Raw genomic sequence first — 17116 nt, 5'->3', positions numbered from 1 at the left:
CTTAATTCATTCTCTCTTCTTATCTCCCATTCCTCTTCCTCTCAATCACGTGCCCTCCTTCTCTCCTCCACTCCCCTTCCCTCCTCTCCTGCACCGATTTCCCTCCCTCCTACCCTCCTATCCCGTCCTTCGCCTCCCCTCTTCCCCAGCCCTTGTGGCTGCCTTCCTTGCGCGGGCAGAGCAACACGGCTCGACGCGAAGCAGACGCAGCGGAGGAGCGTGGGGCTGGCTGCGCAAAGTGGGTAAAGCAGCTCGGCGTGGGGCTGTTCGCCCTCCCTCGCCCCCTCACCACCTCCCGTGCCGCCCTTCCCCCACTCGGTCGCCCCTCCCTTTTCGTGCGCTCCCCTCTACACACACATTCCATTGCGGCATGTGGGTATGTGGCAACGGCGTACAACCCGAGGGGCTATAGCAGCGCTAAGTTGAGCTGTAGCGGTGTGTGTCATGTGGGCTGGTCGTTGCTGCGGGCAGGTGGGCAGTGGTAGCGGGCAGACGGACATCTGCGACGTGCAGGCGAAACAACAATAATGGGGCAGAGCCGCGGTGATGGCGGCGCGTGGTGCCGTGACAGACTCTATTTAGGCAACTTTTGTTAAATCATCTAGCATTTTGGTAAAACTCATAAGAATTTTAATTGGATTACTTATATCTTTTTTTGAGTCTCGTATATATAGGCATTTTAATATTAGTTCTCAATAAAACTATATTACACAAACAATAACACTAGTTTCCAAATAAGCAATAATACTGTTCTATCTTGGTATAGAAAAAAGTCTATATAACCCCCAACGTATCAATGGTGGATCACATCACCCACTAAACTTCAAAACCGGATTTCTAACTCCCTCGTCTTTGCAAAACCAGACATTAACACCCCCAAGGTGGTTTTGCAGCTTGATTTTGCTACAATGGCATGGTTTGTCTTTTTCTTTATTTTTGCTGAATATTTAAAAATTTGTAGTAAATTATATAAAAAATTATAAAATAGAAATTTCATTTGTTGGAATCCACATGAGTAGATTTGTATATTGAACATTTAATTTAGTATGTTTTAGTACAAATTTTTTGCTATAGCTTTAGATCTATATTTTTCTATAAGTAATTGGAATAATTCATAAGTGCAGCTTCTATGGTCCAATTATGGTGAAATTTTGATGATGGGCTAATTATTGTTTGTTTAAACTGTAGTAACAATTTCATACACTGGATCATGTATAATTTATTTATTGATAAAATATAGATTTAATAAGTATAAATCTAAATAAATCTATAATTAAGTTATACGTGATCCAATGAGTATGAAAGCGTTTTCTCACATTATGAGTTGATGTTGTCATATTACTCACCATACATACTCCCTTGATTCCACAATATGATATTACTATGTTTTAAAAATGATAACACACTAGACAACCTATTATGCACATTGTTCGTTAAATCATCTCAAGATGTGTCACTGACTCACTGTATGAGATCGTCTATTGTATTGTATGGTTTTGCCGTGCTAGCCCCGAGTCTCGCGGCAGATTGGGCTTACTCTTTTTTTCCCCACTCCGGGGATGTGGAACAAGCTAGTGCAGCGGCGTCCGTGCTCGGGAGAATAATAACGTGGAACAGCTTGTGCTTCCCGAGATCCTCGGTGAAGTAGAATAAGACAGCTAGGAACACTGTCCATCCTAGCTGATCCGTAGATTCGCGTGCATGTGTGCGTTGTTAAATCCAGTGATCAAATATAGCAGTAGTTTTCAAAGGGCACCTTCCGCTTCCTGGTTGTCAACATACCAACATGACATTATGTTTTTTTTTCATCACAGTTTTGGTGAGTCAAGCGATGCATAGAGGCAGAGTTCATGCTTCGCGTACGTGCGCGGGCCATGGCCTCGTGGCCATGTCTGTTTTCTTTCTTTCTTTGCAGAAACAAGCTGATATCCCATTTTTTTATTTAGAAAAAAAGGAGAAAAAACAAATCTTTGCGACTCAGAAGAGCAACTGTATCAGATTCGTTCCAGCTTCTTCAATCTATCCGATCGAGTTCCAGCCAGAGCCCAAACAAAACTGCTCCAAGCCAAACCAAGCCGTCGCCGTGTCCGCGTCAAACCAAGCCCATCCTAACCAATCACTAATCAGCCCCCCAACACATGCCAGCGGTTTTTTTATTTTTTTATTTTTTATTTTTGTTTTTAAAAAAATATATTTTCGTTTTTAAAATTTACAGGAATATACCCGGCCGCCCCGCTGCCGGGCGGCCGGGACCTGGTCGCCCCGCTGCGGGGCGGCAGGGGTTTTTCTGCAAAAATTTTCGTGGAAAATTTACGCTGAAGCCCCTGGACGACAGGTCGGCCGACAGCGGGGCGGCCGGCCCCGCAGGCAGCCCGGCAGCGGGGCGCCAGGCCCTGGCCGCCCGGCAGCGGGGCGACCTCCAACACAGGGTACGTACAATCATTTGTACGGAATTGCATTCACCTATTTAACATTGCTTAAGAAAAATATTTTTTGTGATCCGTAGGGTGGTCTTAAGACAACGACGAGGCCTCCTTCGGTGACTTTACACGGTTGTTTGCTACGCCTGCCCAGGACGACGATCCAGCTTGCATACACCTCTGGCTCAGTTACGCCGTCCTGCCAGAGACGTGAGGCCACCTGACCGTCATAGCTACCCTACAGATCACGTACACGCACAACGTAAGAGAGGTCGGCACGGTAGGGGTGGTTAGTTGTTGCCACTTGTTTATCTATTGTTATTATGGACCTGTCGTCTTGGTTTTCATATTTTGTACTCAAAATTTGTTTATGCTACCTTGCAATGCAAGCACACTTTTGCAGTACCAATGAGCTGTTAGACCATTATATATTATATGAATAATATTACGACAAATCGAGAATTTTTTTCTGAATTTTTGGTGAAGCAAACGAGGGCCGGCGGCCTCTGGGAGGCGGTCGCCCCGCTGCCGGGCGGCCTGGGGGGCCGGCCGCTCCGCTGCCAGGCGACCGGTCCTCCAGGGGCTTCAGCACAAATTCTCAGCGAAAATTTTTGCAGAAAAGCCTCTGCCGCCCCGCAGCGGGGCGACCAGGTCCCGGCCGCCCGGAGCGGCCGGGCGGGGTATATTTCTGTAAATTTCGAAAACGAAAATATATTTTTGTAAAAAACGAAAATAAAAAATATAAAAAATAAAAAACCGCCACATGCCAACATCCTCACTAATTTGTTTAGCCATATCCTGACCCTGGTGCCCACGCAGACAGGCTGACCGACTGGCTCAACGGAACAAACCCCCGGGGGGCAGTTCCGACCTTTCCCGTCGCCCCCGACCGCCAGCGCATGTCCGCTGAGCACGGGGATAATGGCGGGCACTACCCGCCAGCGCACCCCGACCCCGTCCCCGCGTACAGCGTCAGCACGGCCGCCGATAGGATTATAAAAATAAAAAATAAAATAAAATCCGAGCCGGAATTCCTACGCCAACTGGCTGCAGGCCCAACCGATCCCAGCCGTCGATCGCGGCCACCGACGGCCCCCCTCGCGCCACTTGGTGGGTCCCATGGCCACTCCCCTCCGCCGCCCGCTTTTCCCCAGTCGACCCGAAATAATTTTGTCCACGCGCAAAAAAGCGAAAAGGAATTAGAAACGCCAAACGGGAGAAGGAGAAGAAGAACTGCACCCCCGGGTAATCAATCGCCCTCTCCTCCGCCTCCTTGTCCTCACCCTCCTCACCAGCCGCGCGAAAATTCGGCGCGATTCTGGCGGGATTCGTTGGAGCTCCCCTGAGAATCGGAGTTTTTTTTGACTGGTAGATAGATTGGTATTGGGAGATCGATTGGTTGATCGGAGGCGGAGGAAGGGGGAGGCCGGGAGGAGGAGGAAGGGAGATGGCGGCGTGCCGGGGATTCTTCGAGTGCCTGCTGAGGCTGCTCAACTTCTTCCTCACCGTCGCCGGCCTCGCCATGGTCGGGTACGGGATCTACCTGCTCGTCGAGTGGATGAAGATATCCGGGGGCGGCGGCGGCGGGGGGTCGCCGGCGCACGTGCTCGTCCTCGGCAGGCCGTTGCTCGGGGCCGTCGCGCTCGGTGACAGCTTCCTCGACAAGCTGCCCAAAGCATGGTAAGATGGTTGCATGCGCATGAACCAATTTTGTTTTTCTGTCTTTGATGTGTCTGATAAATTGACGTTACGGTTCCTTTCCTTTCGTCCCTGTGACTACCCTAGTGATCATGATTTAGGAATTACAATCGAGACGAATTTTAAGGTTTGTTGAGTAGGGGGCGGCAAATGGGACAAGGGTTACTCTGATTTTTCTGTTTCATGGATGGCCTGAGACACGAATGTGAAAAACTGCAAGCCATGATGGCCAAAATTCGCAGTTACAAACTGCAGTTTCATGAAGTATATGTTGCATGCCTTTAGATTGACGAGCCCGAGAGGCAGGGGGTAATTCTGTCTGGATTAGAGTCCTTGCACCCTCTGTTGACTCTGTAGCTAGCTTGGCAGCCATGGGTTTGTTCTTTGTTTATTTTTACTGCTAGTACGAGTGTGTTTGACATGGAATCGTCTCTGTTCCCTGCAGGTTTATTTATTTGTTCATCGGTGTTGGTGCGGTCGTCTTCCTCGTGTCTCTGTTTGGCTGCATCGGAGCAGGGACAAGAAACACCTGCTGCTTGTGTTTCGTATCCTCTTTAGTGTGCCTCTTAGACATCGCTCTGTTCTCCTTTCTGAAGAAGATGCCATTTGCTATGCACAAGATGCTAAAAAGTAAAGTACTTGGAATTATGTTCAGTGTCAAATTCCGCACGAGCTATTAGTCACTGAACATGCTAAACCAACAAAAAATATTTCTGTACTACTCTGAACACCAATCTTATAAAACTGTTGTAGCAGTAGGTATTAAGTTTTTAATTAGTTCTGCAGTCCGTGATGTTTCATCCAAAACAGTAACTTGCCCATTTATACTGATAGGGTCATAGGAATCAATACTTCAATATGCTTGCTTCCTTTGACTTCAAAAAAGTATGCTTTCTTGGTCTTATTGTTGATCCTTGCTGAGGCTGGAGCCGCCGCGTTCATCTTCTTTGACCATAGCTGGAAAGATGTGAGTATTTTGATTGGGTATTAGTTTGGGAACTATACTAATACAACGTAACTGTTTTATCATTTCTTAGAGTTGCTGTAGTTATCCATAAACTTCTTTTACAGGTAATCCCAAAGGATAAGACACATAACTTCGATGTTATGTATGGCTTTCTGAAGGACAACTGGGAGATTGCAAGATGGGTTGCTCTCGGCGTTGTTGTTTTTGAGGTGGGTGATGAGACTTATCCGCAGCTTTTGATCTTAAGTAAATTGAAAGATGCTCGTCTTTCCTTTATTTTTCTTCCACTGCCACTAGGTATTTGTTTCTTTAACTTTGAATCCATAGGTTATCGTCCTAATATTCATGTAAATGCTTTCCACCTCTAAACCCTGTCCTCCCTTTCCAATTTCTCATCATCCCAATCTATACGTTTTGCTCAATCTGGTAATAAAGTAGGATTTCTTTCTGTGTTAAGAATTTAAGATGCTTAGATGTTTGTCCAATGCTGATCTGTTCTGCCGTTGTGTTTGTTGTAATCAGCTGATTATTTACACTGCCGTTGTGTTTTCCTTATCTTTTCTTTTTGTTTTAAGTTTTTCAAGTACGGGTTGTATGTAGCCACAGTAACTAAAACAGTAACTTAAACTGATGCTGACTGATATGCAACAGGCAGTGCTTTTCCTGTTAGCTCTGGTTGTCAGGGCTATGAACAAACCTGCTGAGTATGACAGTGATGACGAAATCATTGCAATTGGCCGAAGCCCGACCATGCGGCAGCCATTGATTCATGCACAAAATGTTCCTGCCACTGGTGTTCCTGTCCCAACACTTGATCAACGTGCAAGCAGAAACGATGCATGGAGCCAAAGGATGCGAGAGAAGGTACATCGCTTGTTGGATCGTTTTCAGTATCATTGGTCAATATGTGCCATTCTTAGTCAATTCTCACGAACATTGTATTTGTTCCTAATGCAGTACGGTCTTGACACGAGCCAATTCACCTACAACCCTTCAGACCCAAGCAGGTATCAGCAGAATGGTGCGCCTCAGGCTGAAGAAAGGAGTCGTTGCACCATCATGTGAAGAATCATTCATGAGGTCCTGAGATAATGAATTTTCTTGAACGGGCTATCTCAGCTTGTGAGTTTGGTGTTACCGTGTTGTTCAGAGTGGTGTATGGGATAGAGTCGCTACCAGAACATTGGTCCTTCATGATACATCTTCTCTCTGCAAATGCTCTATGCACCTGTAACCTTCTTGTGAGTGAGGAACTGTTAGCCATTGACATCTCCTTATCGGGGTTTGTTTCTTGTCTGCATTTCCCCCCATTTCACACTTCCAAGTCCGTTTCCAGATTGTCGAGCAGCTCTGTTTAATTTAGATGTTGTACTCAAGTTTGTAAGGTTTGGTTGTGCAGTGTAGTAAGATGGGTTAGAAGAAATCTTTGAGTATTATGGAAATGAGTTATATTCAGTTCTCATTGTCATTCAGAAGCGATTGATTGTGGTTGTTTAGATCTTCAAAAATAGATTTGTTTTTATTTATACAAGTTTTCAGAGGATTTGTGGAAAAATCTGTTTTACTTCGTTGCTTTGCTAACTCCAGCTTTGAGAAAACCTCGTGTTTGGGACACACATGGTAAAAAGTAGAGTTGTTTTTATCTTCCCCGCCATCTCAAGCTCATCGCCAATGAAGCAGAAGGTGCAGACAATCATCCACTAGGCCTCATCCACTCGGCACCTTTCCCAACTCGCGAAATCGAATCCCCAGCCCCCAAATCAGCAAATCCCAAAGGCCGCGCAGCGATTAAGGCATCGAGCGACCGGCTGGAGGATTGACCTGGACTGGAGGATTAACCCAATTGGCTTGAATCTTTTTTGGGCGTCCGCCATTAGCATCCCATCCCCTTTGGCACAAGGCGGCCGGAGAAGAAGTGCGTTCAGCTCTGACCTTCCTAGGAGCCTCCCATTCCCAACATTAGCCTTTTGTCATTGTTATCATGAGTACCTTAGTATTGACCTGAACTGCCGAATGTGGAGAAACACATGATGGATGTGTTGTTAAATACCATGTATAAGTAGGGAGAAATATGTAGATGTTAGTTGTGAAATTTATGTTCCTATAAGTTGTTAGGTGCTGTTATAGAAGAGAATGACTGGTGTGCATGGTTTAATTTTTTGAAACTTTGTCAACCCATATATATGTCTAACTCTAAATGTTTTCTTGAACGTGCATAACGATTCTGGGATAAATTTGATACTTGCAGCGTTTTTGTCTGATGCTATATTTTTTTTATTATATTTGAAGTTTCTAAAAAAAAGTAACAACATGCGCATGAAAGGTAATTATTGCTGCATGATTATAGGATTTCAACTATTATTTTGCTATATCCAGGTAGTAGCAAGACATAAAACATAACTTCAAGATTAGAGCTTCTCTCCGAGTGGCAAGAGCAGAGCTCGTTGTTCCAGCGTTTTGAGAAAGGAAAAAAAAAGAGAAAGGAGAAATCTAGAACGTGCGAACATGCATACGCATAAACCTCGTTGATACTAAAAGGACGAATGATGTCTACATGTGCACTGCAATAATCACAAGCAGTTCGTGTCATTCTTGTTCAAGGGCGAGCCAGCAAATTTTGATCATCTCGTATGCTTTTCTGAACGAACCGCACAAGATAGTACGAGTTTCTATTGATATAGCAGAAAAATGCAAGATTGCAGAAAAAACAAAAGAAATGAAAAAAAAAGAAAAGTCACCCGATTGGAATGGAACGCCAACGCGGGGAACACCACAACTCAACTCTCCCGATTGGATTGAAACATCAACATGGGTAACTCCACAAAGCTACAGAGCCACGAAAGGCCGAGTTGCCGCGGCTACCAACCTTCTCCTAACCAGGAAGTCGCCGTCGAAACACGATGCTACATCAATAAGAAATCGAGAAAAACAGACCGCACCACACTGAGCAGGCCACCGCCATGCAGGACCCGTCGCTGTAGTACCGCTGCTCCACCATACAACATCTGACAGAGTGAAACCACCGAATCCGGACCTCTCGCAGGCTGCCTCGTCATCACCACAACGATGACACAACGCGCGGGGACCTCGCCACACCCGCCGTTGGACCTCCTCCTCGCTCTTGTCGCCACGCAGAAGACACCGCATGCAGGGGCCTTGCCATATTCGCCACAGTACTCAATGTCGCAGATCCGTTTCTTATATCACCGTCAAGATGATGAATAGTATTGCCCCGTGCTGCAAGATCCCCGTCAAACAGCCAAATCGTGCCCGCCGGACGACCACATCACGTTGCGCCACCCACGCAATAGCCGCCACCACCACACTAGCAAGCCAAGTTGTCGCTTGCGCAGTCTTTCGACGATGTACCACACCGGAGTCGTCGAACAAGGTTGAGCAACCCGCCGCAGTCCGTTGCAAGCCAAGCAGTCCCTTGATATTGGTGCTGCAAGCGCCGCCCACTGACGTAGTCCCACACCACACTGACAGTTGCGAAGCAACGCCAGCCGTCGCAGCCCGTTGCAAGCGGCCAAAACCAACATCCAAGTGACAACCCCCAGCCGCCACCGCATGAGCTCGGCAACCCCCTTCAAGCTCACCACCTACACCGAGCCGCCCCGCCAAGCAACCGGCAAGCCTTCCACCGTCTAGTCGAGATGGGTCTCCAGACGCCTCCAAGAAGGTAACGACGCCAATGGCGCCGCCATCGCTCGTCCAACAAATGGACATGGTTTTCACCTGGAGAAACCCGCGCAGAAGGGATGGGCTCCAAGATGACGCCCCCAGCAGGGAGAACGCCGCCCTCGGACGCCGTTGTCATCACTTCCAGCAGGAAGCCGACGAGACTTTCGCTAGGAGAATCCCGTCCCTAGCTGCATGCCCACATCCCGGCAAACCACGGAAGTCTTCCCGGGGCCAGCGGCACCACCGTGCCACCACGCGCCACGGCCAACTTGCACCTTCCCACGCCGCGCCGCCCTCGGTTGCGCGGCCGCACGAGCTGCCACACCGCAGCTCATTGCCGCACACCGCTGCCCACGGCCAGCCGCAACCGCAGCCTGAGCAAGCCCGCCGCACGCGCCGCAGCCGCCCCGCGGGCCTGGTAGCACCGCCTCACCCACGCCTCCGCGGGCCTGCGTGCGCTCACGCTGGTCGCCGCACGAGCACGCGCCGCTCCCGCCTCCACGAGCCCGCGCCCGCCTGCACCGGCCGCCGGGTGCCGCCCTGCACCTCAGAACGCCGCACTGGCGCCCCATGCCGCCTCGCCGAGCCCGCGCGCACACAGGCCGCAAGGGCGGCGCCTCCGCCGCGCGGCTTTCCACCGCTGGCGCCGAGCCGGGCCCCACCCAAGTGCCTCACGCCTCCCTGGCCGCACCAGCAGCAAGCGGCTCCATGTCCGGCTGCCAAAACTAGGAGCGGGGGTTGTAGATCCGGGCAGGGGGACGCCGGATCCGCCCCCAGTCAAGCTGGATCCGCCCCCAGTCAAGCTGGATCTTCAGTTCCGGCCACCAGCTCGAGCGCCCTTGCCGCACGCGCTCCGACCTTCACCAACAGCCGGGAGGAGAAAAACTCCCTGCCGCCGCCTTCCTTGCCCTCCGCTGGAATTCCAGCATTGAGCTCAGGCGGTGGCAGGTTTGGGAGACGGTGGGGGAGGGCCTGGCGGCGACGGGTTCGTCGCCACCGGAGCCGCCCAAGGAGGGCGACGCGGGGGCAGGTTGTCGCCCCGGGACACCAGCTCTTATCATCTCATACGCTGGAAACCAAACAAGTGGGTGAACCGTTCAATTTATGTTTACTAGTAAGGTGGCCTGTGCTAACGCTAAGGGAGAAAGACAAGTCGTCAGTTCATATACTCTTGTTCTAAACATCTGTACATAAAAAGCTTAAATACAATATAGGAAAAAAAATTCACCTACATTTTTTTTGAAAACTAAAGAACAAATTTGATAAGCTTTGTTGGCAATATTTTTATCCTCAGCCACAGTTTCATCAATTATTTCATCATATTCCAAGTCATCTATTTTAAGCACAAATAAGCGTAAGTTGCTCGACAAACTGCTCTTGTTAATCGACAAACTGCAACAAAGAGTGCATTGGTTTATATTGTCAGCAACATGTAGGGCCGTGTTTGGTTGCCTCCCGTAAATTTTTTTTAAAAGACATCTTTCTACATTTGAAGTACTAAACATAAATTAATCACAAAAATAATTACAGAACTCGTCTGTAAATCGCGAGACGAATCTAATGAGCCTAAGTAATCCGTCATTAGAGGTTATTTACTGTAGCATTACTGTAGCAATTTAGCATCTAATTACAACCTAATTAGGTTCATTAGATTCGTCTCGCCATTTACAGACAGAAGTCGCAATGTGTTTTTTATTTCGTCTAGATTTAAGTCTCCATGCAGGTGCCAGAATTTTTTTTTGGAATTTTGAACTTTGTAACCAAACACGGCCTAGGTTAGTGTCATGAATATACAGGGATACAGTTTTGAAGCAGAATGAAGTAACAATGTAAATGGAACTCTGAACCACTACTCCCTCTGTTTTTTTAACCTGACAAGTTCCAGAAATTCAGTAAAAGGAATTTTTTATGAATAGAACTCCAATTAACTTGAAGATAACACAATGCAGCAAAAATCAGCAAATGATTATTGACCATCAAACTCACCGCGTTGTGACCATCATTGCGGCCTGCCACTGCAGAACAGTCCACATCTGAGCTATTGTGCCAGCCTACCGCTGCGCCGCAAAGCAGTCCACATCTGAGCCATTGTGCCAGCCTATCGCTGCGCCACAGAACCAAGCTCCACATCAAGGCGCCAAGGTACTCGATCTGGTGCTCATACTCACACCAGTGGTGCACCCAATATCACATGGACCCAAAATCACAACTCCCAGTTGGGGAGGAGCTCCACTACGTGAAAGACAAGGCAACAAAAAAATAGTGCTTTGTAAGCCACTAAAGTTAGATATGTGTGTAAAACTTTGAAAGCTAAAAATTAAACAGCACTACATAGAGATTACAAAGATCAGTTAGATATGTGTGTAAAACTCTGAAAGCTAAAGATTAAACAGCACTACATAGAGATTACAAAGATCTTATCTTCCAGTTTCACCGGCCAATGGAAAGATTATATCAGTATTATTTTCTGGGCAGACAAGTAGAAACAGTAGACTTATATCCGTCGTCACTAAAATTAATAGTTCTCTCCAGAGTTCTCTAATCTGCACGCAACACCAAAATAGTGATTAGGAATGAATTACTTCTCAAGAAAATCATAATATGCTACAATGTTTGCTATAAAGTATTCTAGAGTTAAAAAAAACTCAAAAGATTTGGAATCAATCTACATGGAGCCTCAGCCTGCCCACTTTCCGAAACAGAGCCAACTTTTCGCCTCAGCTCTCGGGAAAGAAACTTATTGCCATGTTCTTCCTCCTCCCTGAATCCGGCGAGGGAGAGGGAGGATCTGGAGCCCGCAGGCGGCAGGCGTCCCGGACGCGGCGGCCGAGCCCACAGGCGGCGTCTCCCAGCGGCGGCGTCCGAGCCTGCAGGCCGCTGGATGGGAGGCGCGCGGCACTCCGACCGCCGGCGCAGGGCGGGTCTGCTTTCGCGACCGCAGCCTGTCCGAGTCCGCTCTCCGGCGGCGTTCGTCGTCCGCTCGCGCCGCCGGCGGTCGAGCCCTTGCGGATCCCTCGCCGCTCCGCGACCGCCGCCGCCGGTCGTCGTCCGCTGGCGCCACCGGTTCTCGATTCCTCGCGCCGCCGCCACCGGTCCTGGAATCCTTGCGCCGCCGCCGCCGCCGGTCCTGGACTCCTCGAGTCCTCGCGCCGCCGCCGTCCGCTTTTTTTTTCTTCGACGCGAGGAGTTGAGGCGTCTGCTCGTGGCTCGGCGCGCGTGTGGGAGGGGAGGAGGGATGACTGAGGAAGTTTGGTCCAGGCAATATGGTCCATTGGATGTGAGTGAGTAAGAGAAAATAGATCTATAGATCTATGAAGTAATCTGGGCTGTTGATTTGAATGATTAGCAGAGTTTTTGGTGTACATTTGTGGATGTACTTAGGAGAGGTGAGCAGAGATAATGACTGTGGTAAACAAGTTGGTGGGTGTACTTAGGAAAGTTTTCTTGGTGGATTATATGTAGTAGAGATAGAGAGTAGAGATAGAGATAGAGATATAAATTGTTTGTAATCAAAGATCCTCCTTTACTCAAGCTTCCACGAGATACTTCAGCTCCAATTTGGATCTACAAGTCAAAATATTTGACCTCAGCTCTTATATATAGCTCTAATGACCTTCCTTAGCTGATAAGAAAACATTTTAGTTTGCTTTAACATCCTCAGTACCTCTCGCTCCAATACGGCCCAACCACATGACAGCTCGAACTGACAGATCAATACATGTATGATGGGGCACTCGGATAGAGAGATGCAAAGCATGCAGCACCGGTTTGATCAGAACGTGGTGTCTGCTGCTCCAGAGAGACGAAGAGCAATTGTTCATAAACATCTGACCGGCAGCTTATGAGATGAAGAACACAGATCACCCATTGTGTCCAGCGTTGTGGTCTCTTCTTCCCCTGTGATCTTCTCCTGTTGCCTCCCAAGCCTAAACCTATGTGTTTCTCTAATACCATCATGTATTTATTTCTTTTCCATTGCTATCTGTTTAATATCAGTATGGACAACCCGCGCGCGCAACCTTAGTATATATAGCGATTTAGTGAGACGTGTGTATCTGTATCAAGAGGTTGGTTTAGCGTTCATTCATGACCACTGGGTTCTGGGTATAAAAAAAAAGGAAAAAAAAGGTGATGTTCAGGGTCAGGGAGGTGTACAGTCATGTGTTTTGATTGAGCTTAACGTAAAGTTACTGAGATTTGACTGCATCAGTAATTTGTGATACTACTGGTGTTCCAATGAAAACTGCATTGAAGGCAATTCACTGCATGCTTACTAGACTTTAGGTACAGCTGCAGTTATTATCGCGTAGCAGGACAATATTCAGGTTCAAAATTAGAGATGTATCAGTTGACGATCAAAATTGGCAATAGGTAGTACCGACCAGCCTGACCGGTGTGCCCTAGCGGTCTGATTGGTCAGACGTTGATACGGCAGCAGCCGACCGGTTTGACCGGTAGGGTCGACCGGTCTGACCGGTCCAAGTGGAATCCGAGTACAACTAGAGTTTTTAATAGATTTAGATCTTGTAATAGGATTTCTTGCGAGATAAGTCCACCCTACCCTATAAATATAAAGGGTCACGGTCATTGCGGGTATCCAATCGATCAAATATACAACACTTTTATCTTTTTATCTTTTTTCTTTGCCCTAACTTTTCCCGTCTACTATTTGATGTTCCTCCTTCGTCTCTACGTCGGTTGAGGGCGTTCTAGGTGGCCTGCCGACCCTAGAACAACTTTGCGTGCGCCTTTCGCCGCCGGCCTGCCCGGCGACAACCGGTCTGACCGGTATACCCGACCGGTCTGAGCATCGGTGCTGCGTTGTGCCGTCGCTCGCTGCGCGTTCGAGCGCTTTAGTGTGTTTGGCCTAGTTCTGCGCCAACATACTTTTTGGCGACTCCGCTGGGGACGAAAAATAAATCGGCTGCCATGACCGGTATTCCTAAACCTAGCGAAGTTGATGCTGCCAACATCAAGAGGCCGACTCTTCAGCAATTTTCGGCTGAACATCAGAAGGTTCTTGATTGCATCCAAAAGAAGATCAGAGAAGAGAAGGAGAAGGAGATCCAGAGGCCGGAAGAAGAAGCCATGAACCAGTACATCTCGTACTTCTCCATCGACCGTCAAGGGAAGGTCACGACGGATGCTGTCTTTGATGCTTCATAGTTTGAGGTAAACTTCGATGAAAACAAACAGCCTTTCCTTAATTCTGAAATAGCTAATGCTATATAGATGATGCTGTTTCTTCTCATGTGAATAATAAGTTAGAATTTGTTGGTCAAAATATGCATGATATGTTTGATAATCATTTTAGCCGAATTGAGATGCATCTCGGTATGAAGCCTGTCGGTAATGATGTGTCTACGTCTAATACCGATAAGACAACGGGTGGTTCGGCTATTCCAACTAATAATGCTATTAATTCGGCTAATCAGTGTAGCCGAATTAATTATAATGCACCACCTAATGCCAATGTATCATATGGGGCAGCGAGTTCGTTGCGACATTCTACACCGCTGAACTTTGCTCAACCTAATAATACACCGATCACAAATCGATCTAATGCCGATGATGTTGGATCAGGTAGTATTAAAGATATTTCGGCAAACCTTTGGTATAGAAGCTAAAGCCAAATACCGAACTTATCAAAGACCATATCCTGAGAATTACGATTATGTTGCATATCCTCAAGGGTTTAAAATTCCTGAATTTGTTATATTCACCGGTGATGATAGTAGAACTACATTGGAGCATATTGGTCAATTTATTATACAATGTGGTGAAGCTAGCACTAATGACATTTACAAATTGAGGTTATTTCCTTTATTTCTATCGGGTGCTGCATTTACTTGGTTTATTTCATTGCCACCCAATTCAGTTTTCACTTTTGCTGATTTAGAGCAGAAATTTCATGATTATTTCTTTGCTGGTGAAACTGAATTGAGATTGTCACATCTTTCATCGGTTGAACAAAAAATACATGAAAGTGTTTTTGAGTATATTAGAAGATTTAGAGATACTAGAAACCGATGCTACAGTTTGACAATTTCTGATAAAGATTTGGCTGATCTCGTTTTTGCTGGTTTACTTGATTTTCATAAAGCAAAGCTAGAGGAATAATAATTTCTATATGTTAGTCAAGTCCTACAAAAAGCTCCGGCTAATGAAAGTCGAGCTAAAGAAGCTAGAGATTCTCAAAAGTCCAATGAAAAACCTAATCGTCATGTTTATGTGCTTGGGTGTGATTCCAATTGTTCGGACGATGAAGATAAAGTTGTTTATACCGCTGAATTTGTTTGGCCCTCCAACGATAAACCTTGAGTTTGTGGTTCTCTTAAGCCGATTCATAAAGATCGGCAAGAAAGATTTACTTTTGATATATCCAAATGTAAGAGAATATTTGATGAATTATATAAGAATGGATATATCAAGATGTCGCATGTCATACCGCTGCTTGAAGAATTAAAGCGGCGAGCTTATTGCAAATTTCATAATACTTTCTCTCATGCGACTAATGATTGCAATGTGCTTCGGAGACAAATTCAATCGGCTGTTAATGAAGGTCGAATAATTGTTCCACAAATGAAGGTGGGTCAGAATCCTTTCCCTGCTCATACACATATGCTTGAATTGAATAATCCCAAAGTGTTAATTCGGCCAAATCAAGCCGAATCAGAAAAATGAAAAAATATAATTGTTGGTGAAGAGAGATCTGAGCTCTCAAAATCTCACCAGAAAGCTCCAGCAAAGAAGGTCCCTGAAGATTCATTGAAGAATTCAACGCTCGGGGGGTAAGAAAAGAACAAAGACGCCAGGTCTGCTCAGACCGGTCTGACCGGTCAGGAAACTGGTCTGGGAATTCTGGGAAGAATTCCAGAAACAAGAGAGAAAAAGAAAGGCCAAGTTTTAAAGAATTCTTGGCCAAATATGAGAAGAAAGGAGTCGTCCAGAAGCAGAGGGGACGGCCAGATAAAGTTAAGGATACAAAGCAATCATCGTGTCAAGAGCAATCGAGTTCGAGCCACGGCAATTCATTTAATGAACCGATTGCTCCATGGTATTGCTGGTATCCTTATTATATGCCTTTGGATTATAGTAGGATGCACATGCAGTCGTATTATATTCATTATCCTCCTATATATATATATCCAAGTTTTGCTTCACAAAGACCGATTAGCGATAATCTGGTCAAAAAAAGAGCATAAAACAAGATTTAAAGTATCTACAGCCGAGGTGGTGTCCTTCAGGCTTGTCTCACACCCAAAAGAAGAGGCTGCAACGGATGCGCCAGAAGGAGTCCATGGAATAGCAAGCGGAGGTTGTACCGGCAAAGTCAGCGACCATGAAGCAGGTATGGAGGCCTAAGCAAGTTGTTTGATCATCAGCTTGAAGAAGAAGCAAGATATGTCCCATAAATTATTATCGCCCTTAGCACAAAAAATGGCCGATGTATTCATCGCCCTTAGACAATTTTGGTCCAGAAGAGTGTTCTTTGGCACACAACCTTTGCCAAAGAACAGGGGGGCATATGTTGATGACCAAAATTGGCAATAGACAGTACCGACCGGTCTGACCGGTGTGCCCTAGTGGTCTGACCGGTCAGACGCTGTAGTTGAACCGGCAGCAGCCGATCGGTCTTACCGGTCCAAGTGGAATCCGAATACAACTAGGGTTTTTAATAGATTTAGATCTTGTAATAGGATTTCTTGCGGGATTAGTCCACCCCACTCTATAAATATAAAGGGCCACAGCCGATTGAGGGTATCCAATCGATAAAATGTACAACACTTTTATATTTTTATCTTTTTTCTTTGCCCTAGCTTTTCCCATCTACTATTTGCTGTTCCTCATTCGTCTCTACGTTGGTTGAGGGCGTTCTAGGTGGCCTGCCGACCGTAGAGCAACCCTGCGTGCGCCTGCCCCGATGGGTCCTTCCCCGGCGACGTTCGTTGGTTTCGCCGCCGGCCTGCCCGGCGACAACCGATCTGACCGGTATACCTGACCGGTCCGACCGGTCTGAGCATCGGCGCTGCGTTGTGCCATCGCTCGCTGCGCGTTCGAGCACTTTAGTGTGTTGGCCCTAGTTCTGCACCAGTAGTATCCTATGTGTTGCGTGTGTAGAACTTGATCAGAAAGAGAAAGGAAGGGGCATCTGCATAAAAATCTCACAAGGAAATGGTGAACGTACATGAAGGAGTACAAGTTTATCCAGGCCAATACCATATGTCTTCTTTTCAAATGCTCTATGCATTCGTAATTTTATTGTGAATGAGGATTGAGGAACTGCTAGCCATTGACACGTCACCTTTGTGTTCCATTTATCTGTGTTTACTTCTTGTATATATTT

At 46.7% G+C, this 17116-nt stretch overlaps 1 protein-coding gene and 1 long non-coding RNA gene across 3 annotated transcripts; one reads left to right on the top strand and one right to left on the bottom strand.

Moving 5' to 3' along the window:
* The first annotated feature begins 3514 nt into the window (after positions 1 to 3514).
* On the top strand, positions 3515 to 6560 carry LOC120651603 (tobamovirus multiplication protein 2A-like). Of its 2 annotated transcripts, none has more exons than XM_039929152.1 (7): positions 3515 to 3665; positions 3797 to 4100; positions 4564 to 4663; positions 5005 to 5085; positions 5190 to 5294; positions 5737 to 5949; positions 6043 to 6560. In XM_039929152.1, the coding sequence occupies exons 2-7, from the start codon at positions 3868 to 3870 to the stop codon at positions 6148 to 6150; spliced, it is 840 nt and encodes a 279-aa protein (XP_039785086.1). In that variant the 5' UTR covers positions 3515 to 3665; positions 3797 to 3867; the 3' UTR covers positions 6151 to 6560. The 2 variants fall into 2 exon arrangements, with proteins under 2 accessions (XP_039785086.1, XP_039785087.1); XM_039929153.1 differs by having other exon boundaries at positions 3524 to 3665; positions 3793 to 4100.
* A 4463-nt stretch (positions 6561 to 11023) lies between these two features.
* On the bottom strand, positions 11024 to 12346 carry LOC120651602. Its single transcript, XR_005666254.1, has 2 exons — positions 11439 to 12346; positions 11024 to 11312 (listed from the first exon to the last, which is right to left on the bottom strand). It is a non-coding gene; the product is annotated as an uncharacterized LOC120651602 (long non-coding RNA).
* Between the last annotated feature and the right edge of the window lie 4770 nt (positions 12347 to 17116).

Source organism: Panicum virgatum, chromosome 9K (assembly GCF_016808335.1).
Source record: "Panicum virgatum strain AP13 chromosome 9K, P.virgatum_v5, whole genome shotgun sequence".
NCBI lineage: Eukaryota > Viridiplantae > Streptophyta > Magnoliopsida > Poales > Poaceae > Panicum > Panicum virgatum.
The sequence above is the reverse complement of the archived record's forward strand: the minus strand, read 5'-3'. Positions and strand labels throughout refer to the sequence as shown.

What these genes read in the sequence shown, in the direction of transcription:
- LOC120651603 (XM_039929152.1), top strand. Translation starts at nt 3,868, where the DNA reads ATGGCGGCGTGCCGGGGATTCTTCGAGTGCCTGCTGAGGCTGCTCAAC. An exon ending in ACACCTGCTGCTTGTGTTTC is followed by an intron (nt 4,664 to 5,004) that starts GTATCCTCTTTA and finishes ACTTCAAAAAAG; the next exon opens with TATGCTTTCTTGGTCTTATT. An exon ending in TTGACCATAGCTGGAAAGAT is followed by an intron (nt 5,086 to 5,189) that starts GTGAGTATTTTG and finishes CTTCTTTTACAG; the next exon opens with GTAATCCCAAAGGATAAGAC.